This window comes from Gadus morhua, chromosome 9 (assembly GCF_902167405.1).
Source record: "Gadus morhua chromosome 9, gadMor3.0, whole genome shotgun sequence".
Lineage (NCBI taxonomy): Eukaryota > Metazoa > Chordata > Actinopteri > Gadiformes > Gadidae > Gadus > Gadus morhua.
The window spans coordinates 15,601,247-15,618,495 of NC_044056.1; the positions used below are offsets into that span (position 1 = coordinate 15,601,247).

The 17,249-nt window shown below is 50.8% G+C and overlaps 2 protein-coding genes across 10 annotated transcripts in view; one reads left to right on the forward strand and one right to left on the reverse strand.

Moving 5' to 3' along the window:
• nup205 (nucleoporin 205) overlaps nt 1-12,278 on the forward strand; it is an 18,477-nt gene extending 6,199 nt beyond the window's left edge. For both annotated transcript variants that reach the window (XM_030365788.1, XM_030365789.1), the window contains 28 exons: nt 68-277; nt 641-878; nt 1,342-1,531; nt 1,645-1,765; nt 1,889-1,970; nt 2,207-2,371; nt 2,476-2,600; nt 2,735-2,849; nt 2,984-3,133; nt 3,394-3,468; nt 3,570-3,727; nt 3,827-3,907; nt 4,371-4,562; nt 4,938-5,145; nt 5,478-5,576; nt 5,819-5,964; nt 6,399-6,590; nt 6,954-7,075; nt 7,493-7,625; nt 7,861-7,987; nt 8,226-8,299; nt 8,631-8,759; nt 9,657-9,783; nt 10,250-10,422; nt 10,535-10,664; nt 11,001-11,129; nt 11,275-11,339; nt 11,714-12,278. In XM_030365788.1, coding sequence (XP_030221648.1) covers nt 68-277; nt 641-878; nt 1,342-1,531; nt 1,645-1,765; nt 1,889-1,970; nt 2,207-2,371; nt 2,476-2,600; nt 2,735-2,849; nt 2,984-3,133; nt 3,394-3,468; nt 3,570-3,727; nt 3,827-3,907; nt 4,371-4,562; nt 4,938-5,145; nt 5,478-5,576; nt 5,819-5,964; nt 6,399-6,590; nt 6,954-7,075; nt 7,493-7,625; nt 7,861-7,987; nt 8,226-8,299; nt 8,631-8,759; nt 9,657-9,783; nt 10,250-10,422; nt 10,535-10,664; nt 11,001-11,129; nt 11,275-11,339; nt 11,714-11,866 — 3,909 coding nt within the window. In that variant the 3' untranslated portion in view covers nt 11,867-12,278. The remainder of the gene's footprint in view (nt 1-67; nt 278-640; nt 879-1,341; nt 1,532-1,644; nt 1,766-1,888; nt 1,971-2,206; nt 2,372-2,475; nt 2,601-2,734; nt 2,850-2,983; nt 3,134-3,393; nt 3,469-3,569; nt 3,728-3,826; nt 3,908-4,370; nt 4,563-4,937; nt 5,146-5,477; nt 5,577-5,818; nt 5,965-6,398; nt 6,591-6,953; nt 7,076-7,492; nt 7,626-7,860; nt 7,988-8,225; nt 8,300-8,630; nt 8,760-9,656; nt 9,784-10,249; nt 10,423-10,534; nt 10,665-11,000; nt 11,130-11,274; nt 11,340-11,713) is intronic.
• Nucleotides 12,279-13,043: 765 nt separating this feature from the next.
• fgd4a (FYVE, RhoGEF and PH domain containing 4a) overlaps nt 13,044-17,249 on the reverse strand; it is a 45,193-nt gene continuing 40,987 nt past the window's right edge. For all 8 annotated transcript variants that reach the window (XM_030365791.1, XM_030365793.1, XM_030365792.1 and 5 more), the window contains 3 exons: nt 16,077-16,214; nt 15,433-15,573; nt 13,044-14,842 (listed from right to left, as the gene is read on the reverse strand). In XM_030365791.1, coding sequence (XP_030221651.1) covers nt 14,573-14,842; nt 15,433-15,573; nt 16,077-16,214 — 549 coding nt within the window. In that variant the 3' untranslated portion in view covers nt 13,044-14,572. The remainder of the gene's footprint in view (nt 14,843-15,432; nt 15,574-16,076; nt 16,215-17,249) is intronic.

A 17,249-nucleotide genomic window follows, 5' to 3' on the forward strand; every position in this document is an offset into this window, starting at 1 on the left:
CTCTGTGGACAGATGAGGGGAACTTCTGTGTGTTGCAGCTCTTGACTGTACTTCTCGCCCACCCCAGGTGGAGCTCAACGAGATCGAGTCCAGCTGCGAGGAATACCCTCTGACCCGGGCCTTCTGCCAGCTGATCAGCACCTTGGTCGAGAGCAGCCTGCCTGTCAACCTGGGGGCGGGACTGCGGGCGCCAGGGTTCGACCCCTACCTCACTTTCCTGCGGGACGCCGTGTTCCTCCCCTTCCCCACCAGGGCCTATTGCCACGCCGCCGAGAAGGTAGCGTTCTTCCTCAGTCACGTGTGCGCAGTGGACAACGCATTAAAGGTCCCATGGCATGCCACCAGGCGTGGTGTGATTAGCCGCTACAAGCCGTTTTGAAAATCTCCCCCTTATGACATCACAGGTGGGCGTGTCCACTTAGATGTGTGACGGATAGATGAGCAACGTTTGCTAGGGTTCACTGGGTAGGCTGGTAGACTGATCTATCCAGCACACATCTATAAGGGGCAGATTTCCAAAACGGCTTGTAGCGGCTAATCACACCGCACCGGGTGGCATGCCGTGGGACCTTTTAAGATGCCTCCTGAAGGTATCGTTGTTAGCGTGGCAGGACCCTAACCCCCTTTGCGCCCCCGCCAGTGGGAGGTGGCCGACGGTGTCCTGGAGGTGTTCCACAAGCTGCTGCGGGACTATGAGCCCCAGCCCGCCGACTTCCTCCAGGAGATGGTGGAGCTCCACGGGGAGCAGGTGCCGGCCCATAAGCCCCCGGGCCACAGCATCATGTTCCACCTGCTCAACGACTCGCCCACCCTGGCCCTCTGCCTCAGCCTGCTGGAGGAGGGGGTGCGGCAGCTGGACACCTACGCACCCTTCCCCGGTGAGAGGGGGGGAGGGAAGGAGTGGGAGGGGAGAAGGAGGGGAGCTGTGTGTAGCGTGTGGGGTGAAGATGGGCAAACAGATGCTGCCCTGCATGCATTAACCTTCCTCAAGATCGGATTCACATTCTGACCACCTTTGTCTGCACACAGTGTACTGACCCAGTAAGAAGGCTTGCGCCTCATTTCCCACGTTAATTCACTAGCACTTAACTGCTTGGAGTTGTTGATTTACCTGCTGTGGCTTTTTAATCACGTTCCCATGGCTCATCTTCAAGTAGTAGTTAGAGTTTGACCTTTCCCAATGTAAGGCAGAGTAAAGCCAAACAATTTTATATGAGCATAAAAACATTGTCATTAAGAAGATCACCTGTCTGACCTCTGGACCGAAGAGAAGTTTGGAGGAGTTAATCAAAATCATGCATTTTAAATTTCTTCATCCTTCGGACCTGCTCCACCCGACAGGCAAGAAGCACCTGGAGTCGGCGGTGCTGCACTGCCTGTGCCTGCTGGAGCTGGCCCTGCAGAAGGAGGTGGTGTTCATGGACTTGCTGCGGGAGAGCCAGGCCTCGCTGCTGGTCTCCCCGCTGGAGCAGCTCCTCCAGGGGGTCAGTCCTCAGACCCGTCGGGCCGACCACATCGTCAACATAGCCAGGTGGGAACCCCTCAGAAGCCCTCCGTGACAGTGGTCCCTGAAGCAAAGGGGTCCTGTTGTTTAAACAACATCACATGTACTCATGCGCGGCTGTGTGTGCGTGTCCCTGGCAGTTATCTGTACCACAGCAGCTCCAACCCGGAGGCAGCCTTCCAGAGTGCAAAGATCCTTCGTCACGTCGCCCGCTACCCCAACATCCAGATCAGGCTGGTGGGGGACTTCACCCACGACCCGGTATGCATCCAACCCTTTTGTTTAAGTGGATATGTTGAGCAGCGTATATAACTTTTGAATAAAAAAAACATTTAAAAAATGAGTCATCGTATAATAATTTGATTTTATTCGTAATGTTTGTAGGCTGTAAGTGACAAACTCATGGCAGGCTTCGTGGAATGTCTGGACATTGATGAGGCAGAAGAGTCGGTGGAGAAGGAAGAAGGTGAGTTACCCTTCCTATTCATGCGCATCATAATTAGAATGAGTCTTTTAGAAACGTACCAGCCACTAATGGGAGCTTCCTGAATGCCAACAGGAGTATGCTCTGTAACATGACATACTGGACTCGTTTTTCTCAAATAAAAATCTGTATTTACGTTAACAACCTCCCAGACTTCCAAGCTGTTCACGTCCATCTTGAACCACGCTGATCCCTAGACACTGTCCTTCACTACTCAGAAACAGACTCGCAAAACAAGGTGGCGAGGATCCGGCACGAGATCAAGATCCACATCCTGAACCTGCTGATGACGTCGCTGGAGCTGAAGCCTCCCAACCTGGCACTGTACCTGCTGGGCTACGAGGTCAAGAAAGCCGTCTCCTCCACCAACCTGCAGGACCCAGGTCTGACACCAGCTGGCCTTTCATTTATCATTTCACGCTGAAACACTCCCTACCCCAGTGTCGCTGTGGGAGCCGCAGGGCTGACCCGCACTGTGTGTCCCCAGGTGTGCTCGGATGTCCACGGAGCTGCCTGCACGCCATCCTGAGTCTGCTGCAGCGCGGCAGCGAGAAGAGGTCCGGCCCGGTGCTCAGCCAGCAGGCCCCTCACCTAGCTGAGCTCTGCTACCAGGTACCGCCGACATAAAGAACCTCGTCACATGTGGAGCTTTGTTTGGCATCCGTCTGGAGCGCGCCTGTCGAGGATGTAGTCAAAGAGGAATATGAGCGTTTTTAAATTGAGGGTGATCTGTGTTCCTGCTGAAGGTGATCTACCAGCTGTGTGCCTGTTCGGACACGTCAGGGCCCACCATGCGCTACCTGAGGACCAGCCAGGACTTCCTGTTCTCTCACCTGCAGCACATGCCCTTTTCCCTGCCAAGTGAGGCCAAACTCCCCCCTTCCTCCCGGCTCAATTCACATTACCCATGTATCCTGTCGATCCGGGTCAGTTGTGTAAGACCTGTCCCTGGTTTGTCCCTCGGCCGGCTCTCTCTTTCTCTCTCTCTCTATCAGGCAACCAGATCGCTGCTCTCTCCCAGATGTCGTGGCTGATGAAGACGGCGGCCATCGAGCTGCGAATGACCTCCCTCAACCGCCAGCGCTCGCACACACAGCGCCTCGTGAGCCTGCTGCTGGACGACCAGCCCCCCACACAGCACACCGGTACGCCCCCACGCACGCTCCCTCGTGCACATACAGCACACTAGTACGTACACATACACAGCAAACGGGTGTGCTCACGCTCACTCTCACACGCACTCATTCAGCACACTGGTACGCACACAGCACATGGTACGTTCACACGCACGTATAACACACAGTACGCACATGTTGAGACGCACACCTACACACACAAACACCGACTTCCACAATCAGCCAGTCCATACCGTTGTCACCTGTAACCCCTTACTTTCTCCTCGTAGTTGATGGAGAGCTGGGAATGGAGGAAGAGACCAGATCAGTCTGCGGCTTTCTCCATTTCGACACGGCCTCAAAAGGTGTGCAGCACTTAGGCTCACTGCAATGATTATATTTGTAGCTTTTATTCTCACAGTTTATTCCTTCCCGATAACAACAACTCGTCTGTCATGGTTCCCAGTGCGCAGGAAGCTGCTGTGTGTACTGGACGCCATCGAGTTCAGCCAAGACATCCCAGACCTGCTGCAGCTCGACTTCTTTGAGCGCGCTCAGATCGAGCTGGTGATCACCAACTGTGAGCACGTCAACGAGCAGGGACACACGGTCTGCAACGTCAAGGTGAGGGATCCCTTGACAAGATGGTAGTTGTTTCGCTTTGAAGATAGAAACTAATGCAATGTGACCTGTACTGATTCAATGTGTACATGTCGGTCATAGCTGTTACATCGCGTGCTGGTTGCTGAAGTGAACGCCCTTCAAGGAATGGCCGCCATTGGTCAGAGGCCACTTTTGATGGAGGTGAGTGAATAACTGCTGATCCTCCAGCATTATCCCGCAATCACAAGCAGAGCTGCAACATAGTTTCATTATTAATTAATCTCATCTTCAAGTCAGTTTTAATGCAAATTGACTTAAAAAACGACACTACCAGGCATTAGTGCTGCGATTCCATTGGCCAAGAAACCTTACAACTAAGTGCATCTATGGAGCTTCCTCACTTGAGACGGGCTGTACTTTTGGCTCGTCGTAAAAGTAGCCTCAGTTTACCTCCGTTTAGAAGTAGCTTAAGCTACACCAGCCGCTGACTCAGTTTAGAAGTAGCTTAAGCTACACCAGCCGCTGACTCAGTTTAGAAGTAGCTTAAGCTACACCAGCCACTGACTCCGTTTAGAAGTAGCTTAAGCTACATACACCGCTGACTCCGTTTAGAAGTAGCTTAAGCTACACCCGCCGCTGACCCCGTTTCCCGCGGTGCATCCAGGAGGTGAACTCCATCCTGCAGCAGGTGGTGGAGAGGAACCACGTGCGCCGCAGCCTGAACGCCAAGCGCCACGCCCTGCAGTCCTGGAGGGGCCTGGTGGAGACGCTGCTGACCGCCTGCCCCGCCGACCTCATACCGCCGGACGACCGGCAGCTCATCATCAGAGACCTGCTGCTGGACCTGCACGACAAGGCACGCAGCGGGCCTGTTGGGGGGGGGGGGGGGCGTGCAGAGGAAGAGGGGGGACGGTGGGATGGGGGATGGCTTCAGGAGGAGGTGGTATTGTGGGTTGAGAGATACTTCAGGAGGAGGTTTGGGGGTATTTAGGGGGGAGCTGGAGGTATTTCTGAACCTGGTGAACTAAATGGTGTCAATGTGAATGCAGTCAGAAATGCTCATTCATTTTTCTTCATAGATACAGTATCCAACAACCACTGAAGGAAAGATGGAGCGTACAGAAACAAGCTAATGAGCCGCTTTTAGGAACCATGGCTTGCGTATGAATGTGTTTGTGCAGAAGGTGATCTGACCCCCCCCCCCCCCCCCCCCCCCCCCCGTGCTCTCCAGGTGTTATCGGAGGACGCTGCAGGAGAGCTGATGCCCATCGTGGCGGGGGCGGTCTTCACGCTGGCGGCCCAGCTCAGCCAGTCCATCCTGTCGGAGCAGCAGCAGGGGGTGGGGCTGGACGGGGACGGGTCCTCGGGCTTCGCCTCCATCGCCAACTCCGCCCTGCACCTCATCCTCCGCAAGATGCTCGACTTCATCCTCTGCACGGGTCAGGAACCTTCTGCTGTTGTTGGGCCAGAAAATAAATCAACAATCAGCACGTTTCTATCTGTCACCTAAAAGACAACCCTTTGTTTACCTGTCATGTCTAGCTTTTTGATGTGATGTATATATATATATTTCTTTTAATCTAAACAATAATATAAAAAATATCAAATTTCAATCCCATTTTTGATGTTAAACTCAAATTTTATTGTTGATTCAGTACGAAGGGCAATCAGAAGCGATTAGCAGCAATACTGCAGAGTGTGAATCCAGAGGCGCGTGACTACCCGGCGGTCTACTTGGCGGTCTCCTTACCACCTCTCCCTCCCCCTTCAGGCGGGGGGTTCCAGCGCCTGCGAGCCCACCTGTATGGCGCTCTGCTCTACTACCTCCAGATGGCCCAGAAGCCAGAGGAGCCCGACACGCTACAGACAGGTACAGTAGAGTAGACACTCTTCAGCAGTTTCAAACCATGTCTCAGGTAAAGGCAAATAACGATGAACAAAAACGACCAACATTATAACTAACCTTCCCCTGCTCCTATGCGTCCATAATAGTGATGTCATTGTGATGAATGATTTGCAATCCATGCCCTTTAAATCAATGATTGAAGCTTGTTAAGAGACGGTCTGACCTTTGACCCCTGCTGACCTCACCACTCTCTCTCCCTCCACCAGGGAAGTCCATGTGGGAGCGCCTGACCGCCCCAGAGGACAGCTTCTCCAAGCTGCAGAGGGAGAACCTGTCCATCATCGAGAGCTACGGCACCGCCCTGATGGAGGTGGTGTGCCGGGACGCCTGTGACGGGCACGAGATAGGCCGGGTATGAGCCCCACCCACCATTCCCACCCACCAGCCTCACATACCCTGCAGCGACGCCCCTCTTTGGTCCTTGCTGGGTTTGATGGGAAGTCCCAGTCCCAGAGTGCTTTCCTCCATACTCAAAGACCCTTTACATGATAAGACATTAAATACAGAAGTAATAAACAACGAACGCCATATCAATAAATGGTCATGAAAACCTTTTAAAAGCATCTAGATGAAGGGAGAGGGGGGAAGAGTCTTAGGGGTGATTTTTGTGATGGACGAATGGGGGTGGCTCAATCAGTGCTGGGTCACCTGTGGATCAACATATATTTTTATAATACAATCTTATCCATCAAGTTTAGAATGCTGCGTACCCAAACCACACCGGGCTTTAAACAGAATGGTCCAGCGGGCCCGGGCCTCATGTCTCTGCTCGCTGCTCCCCGTTAGATGCTGGCCCTGGCGGTGCTGGACCGCATCCTGTCCATCGACCGGCAGAGCCAGTGGCTGCTGTACCTGTGCAACAGCGGCTACCTGAGGGTGCTGGTGGAGAGCCTGCGGCAGGACGACGGGGCGCTGCAGGGCCTGCTCACGCCCCAGCCGCCGCTCCTCAAGCCCCTGTACATCTACGAGAGCAAGATGGTGAGGCTGAGCACGCACACGCTCAGTCCCCCCGCATGCAGGCACTCACACGCATGCGCTTAATTGTCTTGTCTTGGAAACGGTGTGTTTCAAACGAGTTGATTTGAGTGGACCTTTCAGAATATTGGCAGACCCGAGCAATGAATTGATCACCTGTGTGTGTGTGTGTGTGTGTGTGTGTGTGTGTGTGTGTGTGTGTGTGTGTGTGTGTGTGTGTGTGTGTGTGTGTGTGTGTGTGTGTGTGTGTGTGTGTGTGTGTGTGTGTGTGTGAGTGATTAAACCGTGTCCAATAGTCACTGTCAGCTATGCTAAATTCAAGAGCTACGTCTTGGACCCTAAAAGTGTGTGTGTGTGTGTGTGCAGGCCTTGCTGACTCGCGTGGCCAAGACGAGCGAGGGCGCGGTGGAGCTGCTGCGCTGCGGCCTGGTGGCCCAGCTGATGGAGTGCCAGGTGTACGACATGCTCCCGGACAGCGACGCACACAGGTCAGGGGATGGCGCTCACACACACACCTGTGCTCTTGGCACTCAGACCACGTGCATGTGTCCCTCTGCTGTATAGACTCCATGGAGAGGCTTGTACTGATCCTCATCTCTAGAAAGCTTTACATAAATCTGTTGAAGGTGTGCAGGTGATATTGAAGCACTGTAGATTGAGAGTAATTAGTTTGAAATGGCCGAGCCATTCCAGCCCATTGGCCATCTCTTTCACGATGGTCTTTGGGGAAGTCATATTGTCTGTCAGTCACAGGTTGTTTGTTTCACAACATTACGTTCTGCTCTCAGATCCAACCTAAAGCACCTTTTTAACGACGTGTGTCCATTTCTGTTAAATTGTAACTGGCGTTTAGCGAGGCGCTTCAGTTGAACTGTGTCTGAAACAAGGCTCTCTCTGTGTGCCAGGGTCATGAGGGACCCGTCAGGGTTCATCCCTAGCCCGCTGGACCGCTACCGCCAGATCCTTCTGCCCGCGCTCAGGCTGTTCCAGATCATCCTGACGTCCACCACCATGAACCACCAGCAGGGAGCGCCACAGGTATGCAGAGACACAGCTCATAAGGTCATAATGTATCCCTGGGACAAATACCTATGCATGATTTTACCTTTTATAAATAATAACCTTTTGGTGCAAAATGTAATGACATTCATTAGATGTCGTTTGTGCTATTTACACCTACATTCGCAAAAAAAACATTTGTTACCTAAGGGGAGAGCTCTTTAAACAGCAATTTGCTAAATGTGCATGTTTGTGTTTGTGTGTGTGTGTGCAGGTCCTTCAGTGGCTGATCGTCCACGCAGACACCATCCAGTCTCTGCTGCGCTGTCAGGAGCTCAGCATGGGGGCCTTGCAGGAGCTCTCTCTGCTCACAGGCATCATCAGCAAGACGGCCCTACCAGGTACCTGCTGCAGTCAGCATCCCACTGATCCGCCGCTCTGCCTTCACCTGGGGCCGGACAGACGACCGGAGACTGTGGCTTCATGTCTTACTTTTCTTATTCATCCCATTTTCAATGGTCTCCATTTACCGTGTATAATAAATATTGGCGAGGAAAACAAGGTTTACTATTATGGCTACGATGACCAAACAGGCGGTGGTTGTACAGTTGTGATGACGTTAGCTCGTGTGTGTTCCAGGAGTCCTCAAGCTGAGCGGGGAGGTCCACAGCGCTGTGGTGATGGAGTTCCAGGGTCACATCAACAGGTTCCAGGTGGGTTTCTGCCCCTGCTCGTGCTGAATTGCCAGTATAGTCAAAAATGCTCGTCCCTCCGGACCTCAGATTCAATGCTAATGCACGTAAACATCCACACTACTCCAGACCCATGGTGTGTGTGTTTGGGGGGGGGGGGGGTGTATGCGTGTTGATGAATGTTGTGTTGTGTGTTGTCTTATTTGTCTTAACTGTTTTCTATATGTCTATCTGTTTGTTGCATAAATCGTTAAATAAAAAACTGATCACAAAAAACAACAAAGGGCCCACCTGACCCTCGGTGGTCCCGGTGAGCAGCGCTCAGAGCCGTCATTAACCCGTGTCTCCGCAGCGCATGTGCCTGTCTCTGCTGGGCCGGCTGGCCGGGGGCGAGCGGGAGAGGCTGCTGAAGCAGGCGGAGGCGGCGGCCCCCGGAGACCCCGCGGAGAGGAGGGAGGAGATGGAGGTGGCCATGCAGCAGGTCAGAGGGGAGGAGCCCCAGGGGGCAGGGGCCGGCTCTGGGAGGGTTGAGAGGATGCAAGAGGGTCGGTCGTGGTGTGCCTGCTCGGGTTCATAGGGAGCGACCTTGTTGCGGAGGGGTCATGCAGGCTGTTCCTTCCTGAAGACCTTCCTAGATGACATTTGGAGCGTACTCAATGTGGTGTTACCCTGTGTTCACACCAAAAGCTGCTTTGCTGCCGCAGCATTTGCTGCCGAGAAAACGGGCAGCAAAACTTGATTTGCGGCGCGTCAAAATCTGATTTGCGGCGCGGCATGCCCGTGCCCGCTGCCGGGCACGGGCGAAGGGCGCGTTCACGTATTTTGCGGCGCGTCAAATGCTGCTCGAGTTGAAATATTTAAACTTTTGACGCGCGTCAAAAGTTTGACGCGCCGCAAAACTTGATTTGACGCACCGCAAAACTCAGGCGTCAACGCGTTCGGGCAGCAAATGCATCTTTTGGTGTGAACGCAGGGTTGGGGTGATAGAGAGAAGGCTCAACCAGTTACTGGAAGACATTTGCATATTTATTTTATTTAAGCTTTATTTATTCATGGAAGGCCATTGGGAGCAGGCTCATTTTTCCTGATGTAACATAAAAATAAATAAATGGAAAATTGATGGATAAATGGGGCAATAAGAAAGCTATTTAAAACAAAAGCAATCCTTATTTAATTCAACTTTAATCTCTCCATGAATGTCTCAATTGAGATGTTGAATATCCATAAAAACATGCATAAAGTACAAAGCCTGGTGTAATAAAACTACATTTAATGACTGTAAGGAACACCGTTCATCTTGGACCCATTTGGTATGGTCACCAGCTCTCCAGTTCCTCCCTGCGGTCGCTGAGCTCACGGTGCCGCTCTGTATTCACAGGTGTGTGCCAACATCATGGAGTACTGCCAGACCCTGCTGCTGCAGAGCTCGGCGCAGGCCCAGTTCACCATCTGCCTCTTCAGCCCGTCTGGCAGCGAGCCGGCTGGCAGGGACGGAGCGCGAGCAGGTCAGCCTCAAGGAGGCCCGTCAGGGGGCCAGAGGGAGGGCGGGGGAGGCAGGGGTCACCAGCACGGGGCCTTGGAAGGAGTGCTACAGTCATGAAGCAAGGGACCGTTACATAGCTGTTATAAATACTATGTCTTCCACGACGAGTACATCAATCATGTGATTGTTTTAGGGCAGCAGCGGATATTTCATATTTCCGTCAAAGGGATTGATTATCAGATACACTTATCGGTATCCAACCTTTTAAGTTATTCTCCAAAGTTCTGTTGATGTGTAATCTTTTACCCCTCAGAGAATAAGACCCAATCCCATGTCTACCCCTTACCCTTACCCCTTCAAAACAAGGGGGGAAGGGGTAAGGGGTAGAAATGGGATTGGGCCTAAATGAATTCAGATTCCCTTCATCTCTCGCTGGCTCTCCGGTGCTCCAAACCGTCCGTTGATCCCGGGTTGTTTTTCTGGGACAGACCTCTCGTCCGCGCTGCCGGCGGCCGCCTCCTCGCGGGTGCCCAGCCTGGGCCTGGTGCTGTACCTGCTGAAGAGCAGCGCTGCCGACTTCTCCCGCTTCCACCAGAGCCACCGCCAGAGCCTCAGCAAGCTGCAGGGCCTGGCCCAGCTGCCCCCCGAGGAGCTGAAGGAGGTGAGCCCGACATAGGACCGAGGGTCAGGGATCCTGAAACGAAGCATACGGCATATTGTTGTCCATGGTGATGCTGAACGGCATTGTGTGTGTATGTGCTTGCGCTCTGCAGCTGTGCCAGGGGCTGGTGTCAGGCCCTGGAGGCGTGGACAAGATCTCATCGGTCCAGAGGAGCCTGCTCGCCAAGAGGCGCCTGGTCCAGCTCATCAACAACCGAGCTAAGCTGCTGGCCCTCTGCTCCTGTATCCTTCATCGCACTCTGCCTAGCACCCAGCCTGTGGGTCCACTGCCAACCACAGGCTGGGGCCACACTCTGAGCCAGGACTCTAGGGCCAGACTCGGTCCTCGTCTGCATTATGTAATGTAGTACAACATGACGTTTCTTCCTCTTGAGACAGATGTTCCCCCCCCCCTTCTGTTCCGGATGCTAATGTGCGGTTACGTTAGGTCTACAGTTTACTGCTTCAGCACCTGTGAACGACTGCTGAAGCATGTCGCAAATTCAAATAATTTCAGGGTCGCTTGAAGTTTGAGCTGTCAATCCAACTGTTGCAACACCTTGACTTGGGTTCCCTCAGATGTCATTGAAACCTGCCTATTTGTGTTGTGGCGCCACCTAGAGTACTACCTGATGTACTGCACCCCGTCGGACCCCAAGAATGCCCTGTTGCCTGGAGCGAGCTCATTCAGATCTCGCTTTGCCGATGGTAAGAAGAGTCTAGAGTCAGTCTAGAGAAAGATCAAAGCTTTACATTTACCGTAGTCTTACAGGGCTGTACTTCAAAGTTTCCTTGGATTTATTAGGTCACCGTGCTAGTGTGTGATTATCTTCTCCTTCATTTGTTGTTGTAGACTCCTTGCAAGGAAGTGGGCGTGGCCTGGGTTTGTCCAGAGTCAGCCAGCAGGATCTCGATCAGGTAGGAAGAAAAAGGGTGATGTGTGTGTAGTGATTTATGTTGATGTGTGTGACGGTTGATGATGCGTGTGGTGGTTGATGGTGTGTGGTGGTTGATAATGTGTATGTGTGTGGTTGAAATGTGATGGTTGATGGTGTGTGTGTGTGTGTGATGGTTGATGGTGTGTGTGTGGTGGTTGATGATGGTGTGTGGTGGTTGATGATATGTGTGTGTGGTTGATGTGTGATGGTTGATGGTGTTTGTGTGTGGTGGTTGATAATGTGTGTGTGGTGGTTGATGTGTGATGGTTGATGGTGTGTGTGGTGGTTCATAATGTGTGTGGTGGTTGATAATGTGTGTGGTTGATGGTGTGTGTGTGTTGCTCTGGGGTCCAGCTCCAGGCGGACATGGCAGCGGGCTTCGGGGAGGCTCTCCAGAGGAAGCTGCTGGAGGTGGAGGGTCTGTACGGGGAGGTCCGCTCCCGCTACACCTTCATCCAGGCCCTGGTCCGAAGGATCCGCGGCCTCCTCCGACGCACCAAGAGCTGAGGTCTCTTGGGGGATAGGCACACACTGACGGACACTGAGACCACCGCTCGGCTCTTTATTCAACACGCTCTCTGAAGCGCAGAGGAACCACACCCGCCTACACCAGTGGAGGCACGACTGCCATGGAGCGTTTTTCTGGCGCTGAGCAACAACCTTTGAACCTGTGCTCTTTAGTATTATATCATGCATCTTATGTGTGTGTGGGATTCCAGACGAGATAATTAAATGACTTGATGTGATTAAGTGCTATGCAGCTTGCACGTATCAAGCATGCGTATGAAAAATAACTAACTGAACAGAGTTGACGTTTAACTTGACGTGCGACCATTTGTTATCGCTTCTGGTATGATTGCTATTATGGTTTATATATTTGTGTATTTTTCTTTGTTTTGGAAATAAACTTTAAAATGGATTAACTGCTTGTGCTTGTGTACACATGCCCGAAAGCAATCTAATCACATTCTCAATTTCTTCCGTCCTTCCTGTCTGTGCCTAACTACCCGTCTACCTGCACGTATTCCAGAAAGCTAGGCACACCTATGCTAAAGCTAGCAAGCTAGTAGGGGACTGGGTATGGTGGGAGGCCTGGGGGGGGGATTCTTTCAAAATCATGCTTACTCTGGCTGGTTTCTGCAAACAGCCTACACTAGCTTTAAGTAGGAACTATGACCTGTAGTTATTAGACATGGCCAAAAAAAATCAATACAATTCTTAATTGTCTTCAATGTTCTTGTTTGTAAATGTTCTGAAATGGCATTTGCCTTTCATCCAATAAAAAACGAATGGGTTTATTTCCATAGAATTACAACCATGCATGCCATTCCCTTAAGCTGATATCCATGCTGCTTTCTCTCTCAAAGGTGTGTGTGTGTGTGTGTGTGTGTGTGTGTGTGTGTGTGTGAGATTGGTGCATTGGGGGCCTGTGGCTTACAGTGGCTGTCATCACTCAGAGGGATGGGGGCCCCCTGGGCCTGAGAGGACGGCTGAATGACGTTCCCGTGTAGAAGCTGTTCTGGGCTATGAGCTGCATGCTAATGAAGGCAGCTCAGCTCCCAGGAGAGTGGGTAAAGGCATCAGAACCTAGCTGGTGAAAGATAATGCTAGTCATGACCAGTGAGTGTTGCTTGTGGTTGCTCCGTGAAAGTCATCCTTTTAAATGAGCCGGTAAAGCAATGGGTTGACCATTAATAGTTTCTCTTCTTTTAATTTTTTTTTTTTTTACAAGGTACACTTCATAGACAGTAAAGTGCATCAATTTTCAAACCTTTAGGGGGGGAAGTAAAGGACTGTGTACATAAAAAAAGATGGCTAAACTAAAACGTGTTTTATTTTATATTCAGCTTTCACATCCAGGGTACTTTGTGCTCTGATTTCCTTCTGGACCGCGGGGGGACCATCAGGTACGGCTCGCAGACCTCCACCAGTGAACACAGGGTGGAAATGTGGTCATAGGAACGGGTTATGCAACACACACTGACACTGAGCGTTTAACATTTACCTCGTTTCCATGACTTCCCCTGCTTTCTATCGGCAATACTTAGGATGGCGGATTGTAGTCCTGGTAAGTGAGGAACCTAGCTGGATTGGCAGAGTGAGGAACTGAGCTTGTGCTACTCATATTAAACGACCATGCTCGGTATCGTCTATAAATTACTTTAAATAATACAATTAATTACAGCATTTACACTCTGGATACACTAAGTCAATACCCTAAACTCTCTGATTGTGCTGCACGACGGAATCAAAGCGTACTTTGACCTTCATCCTATGCGTATCTAGTACAGAAACTCTAATAATTATACCCTAATACCCATCTCCCCAGACGCTCCCGTCTGCTGGAGTGAAGACAAACTGTTTGTTCTTCAGATGTTAACCGTTTGGGGGGAGAGAGGATCGCCGTGTTCTATTTGAATCAGCAATACCCATCTGCATGTGTACTTCCGTAGTACGACAAGGACCCGCAGACCTCTTGATGGTTGTTCTACCAAAAACGATGTTCCAACGCCCAAATTAACAGTCTCCATAATCAGTTTCATACAAATTAAAGTTGTTTTCTAAATTCAATGAGCAGGATTACTAAATTACGCTTTGAAAAGTATAATCCTATTAACTACAAGGCCAGCCAATAGGTAACGGAATATCCCTTGAGTTGTAATATACTGAGTCGGTGCAGTTCTTTAGTTTTAGAGTATGATGATAACAATGTTAATATTGTGATCTCTAGCTCTATGATTGGAGAACTCCGTCAAGCCTGGGAACACACTCTCATTGAATGTTGGGAGACAACACATCTGTTCATTTTGTCCAAAGAAAGAGGAAACTTTATCCCTCTACTGATCGAGGCAGCCAAGTTGGCTCCATCAGCAGAACACAGCTTCTCAAGAGCACCAGCAAGAAGCTCAGTGTGTGACCACAATTTCACAGCTTTCTGTAGTCACACGTCCGTATGTGAAGTTGCAAGTCTCTCGCTGCAGCCGATCCTAGCATTGATGTACCAGGTAATGTCTTCTCCTACGTTTCAGCACTTATACAGTGTTGATTGGTTATGAAATCCAAGTGGAGGTTGAGGTTGGGGGAGTATCCAGCACTGATATTCTCTATGTTCCCTCTAACCCTCTATGGAGTTCATACTCTTTTATGTCCTTGGCGATCCAGCATCCTATTTCATTTTCGCGCGATCCCAGTCGATCCGGATCGACCCGTCAGCTACGAACTCTCGTTGCCGGTGGATTCCTGTGTGATGCTGTCGTCCATGCTGGTCCCGTTCCCGTCGGACGACGGTCGTTCCGGCATCTCTCCGGTCACCGCCAGCCGCATGACCCGGAGCCAGCGCTGCTTCAGCTCCTCCGACTCAGCGGCGAAGCTGTGGACGGATTTGGACTGGGAGAGACGGAAGCTGGCCGGAGGGTCGGTGGGCCGGGGGCTGTCCTCCACGCAGTAGCCCAGCAGGGGGATGGTGCACTGGGCTTTCACGTCCTGCGGGTCAGGGTCAGGGAGAACATGAACACACAGCTACTCACGGTAGCCTTGGTGATGCAGTGTAAGCAGGGATCTGTCGTTTGGCTATAAACAGCGAACACATACTGGTACAAGAGTAAACAGTAAAAAGCGGTCTGTAAAGGTTTCAAATTGACAACGTGTAGACTCCCAACATGGTGGATCAGAGATTAGTTGACAGCTGGATCCAGCAGTCCTGCTGCGCTAAAGCAGAACTTCTTGGCGGGAATGGAAACCAGCCAATGAGAGAGGTTATACCTTGTTCCCTGTTTCTTGAGTGTTTTCTAGAGATATTGTACCAAAGCGCTACTCCGACCAACCGACCAGCTTGAAACAAATATAAAGCAAAACAAGTTGAAGCGCCTGTTTTCTGATTGGAGGAATTTTAGATTTGATTAGTAATCTAAAGGCTTATTGTTGGACTAGTGATTGGGTGAACGCTGAAAAATAAAGTAAATAAACAGGTGCTTCACTTCGACTTTAAAATAAAGAACATTTCCAGATACCCGATAGATAACAAAACGTGTAACATGAGTCCACGCTATCAGTGTGTGTGGTGATGTCATCACCTGCGGAGCTCCGTAGAGATAGAGCACCAGACACTCCTTCTCGGGGAGGACACCCCACACCTTCTGCCAGGGCTTGGTCTTCTCACTGTACTGCAGGAAGCCGCACATGATGCTGCTTCCTGTAAACTGGCCTGCCCCGATCTGCACACGGATCACAAGCAAAGAGTTACCATAAGCCAACTACAGACAAACTCAGCCTGACTGGTAGCCTTTCCCAGACAAGGCGAGAGACCTTTATGTGATCTAGTCTGGGTCCTTTCCCATGTAAGCCAGACCCAGCCTTGAATACGGACTCTTTGTGTGTGTTCCAGTTAAAGGTTGAATGTCCATGTGTGTGTGCATGCACTACTGTGTGTGTGTGTGTGTGTGTGTGTGTGTGTGTGTGTGTGCGCGCGTGCGTGCGTGCGTGTGTGTGTGATTTAGCTTACATGCTTTGAGATAGGTTTTGTTGTATGAATGTGTTTGTGTGTGCGGTATGTGTGTGTGTGTCTGTGCACTTGCATGCATGTATGCGTGCATGTATGTGTGAGTGTGTGTGCGTGTGCATGCCTGTGTGTGTGTGTGCGTGCGTGCGTGCGTGCGTGCGTGCGTGCGTGCGTGCGTGCGTGCGTGCGTGTGTGTGTGTGTGTTTCCGTGTGTCTCACCTCCAGGATGCCCTTCTTCTTGCCCTCGGCCGGCTCCTCTCCGGTCAGGATGGAGAAGCAGTCCCTGCACACCTTGTTCACCTTGTTGTTGTCGTACTGCAGAGCCACCTTGTTGTCTGAACACTTCCAGCACACCACCTGCACACCGGACCACAGAAAACCACCGGGTTTGATCGAAGCACTTTGTGCATCAAATCACATGGTCAACCCTGGGCTTGTCCATGTTTTTTGTTTTTCATTCATTTTATAAACAATACAACTTAGCCTTTGACTTTTCAGGGCATAGTAAAACACCTAGAGTGCAATACAATCAAGGTAGAGGGACCCACAGCATCATCTGTGCTTCATCAGACCTCTGATTGTTGTAATTATGGGTCGGCTTTAAAGATAATGGGCCCTATCTTGCATCCGGCGCAATTGACTTACTCACTGGCGCATGTGTCGTTGCTAGTTTGCAACTGGCGCAGAGCGTTCTTTTCCCTCCTGCGCCACGTGTCGGTAAATTAGGGAATGATCTTGCACCCCAAGGGGCGGTTCGGCGAAAGGAGGAGGCTTGTTCTGGCGCAAATGTTCCCTGGCGCTATTTTGCAGTTTCAGAAACCACTTGCGCCACAATCCACGAAATACCTGGTTTAAAGTCAGTGGCGCGTTGTTCAGATGCTATTTTAAGGGCGCTTACATAATGTTCCTTGTGCACCTCGCGCATACACTCTGCTTCTCTCATCTAGCACCTAGCCACTCTTTCTTGGTGAATTATTTGGGAAAGAACAGCTGACACATCGGTAATAAGTTGTACTTTAAATCAATGCATCTGCAAACACCGTAAAGCAAACACATATTTTCTTGACACAGAGATCGTGTACATGCCCATAACTTTTAGGATTGATGAGTATTTGATCGTGAGAAATCATTGTTTTACCGCGAGTGAGTGTTAAAAGGAATGAATGAATGCGGGCGCGCGTGTGTGCGTCCATCACACACGCAAACTAAACGCGTAACGCATAATACAGTCCATGGCAATGTATATTAACGGGGGGACACATGCATATTAGGAACACAAGTCGATAACGATAATGCATACAATACTGATAAGAAACAATGTTTATAATGTATTGCGTAAATCATTAAAAAGAACCAGTTACCGCATATCATATGTGTGTTAAGTTTTCTTTG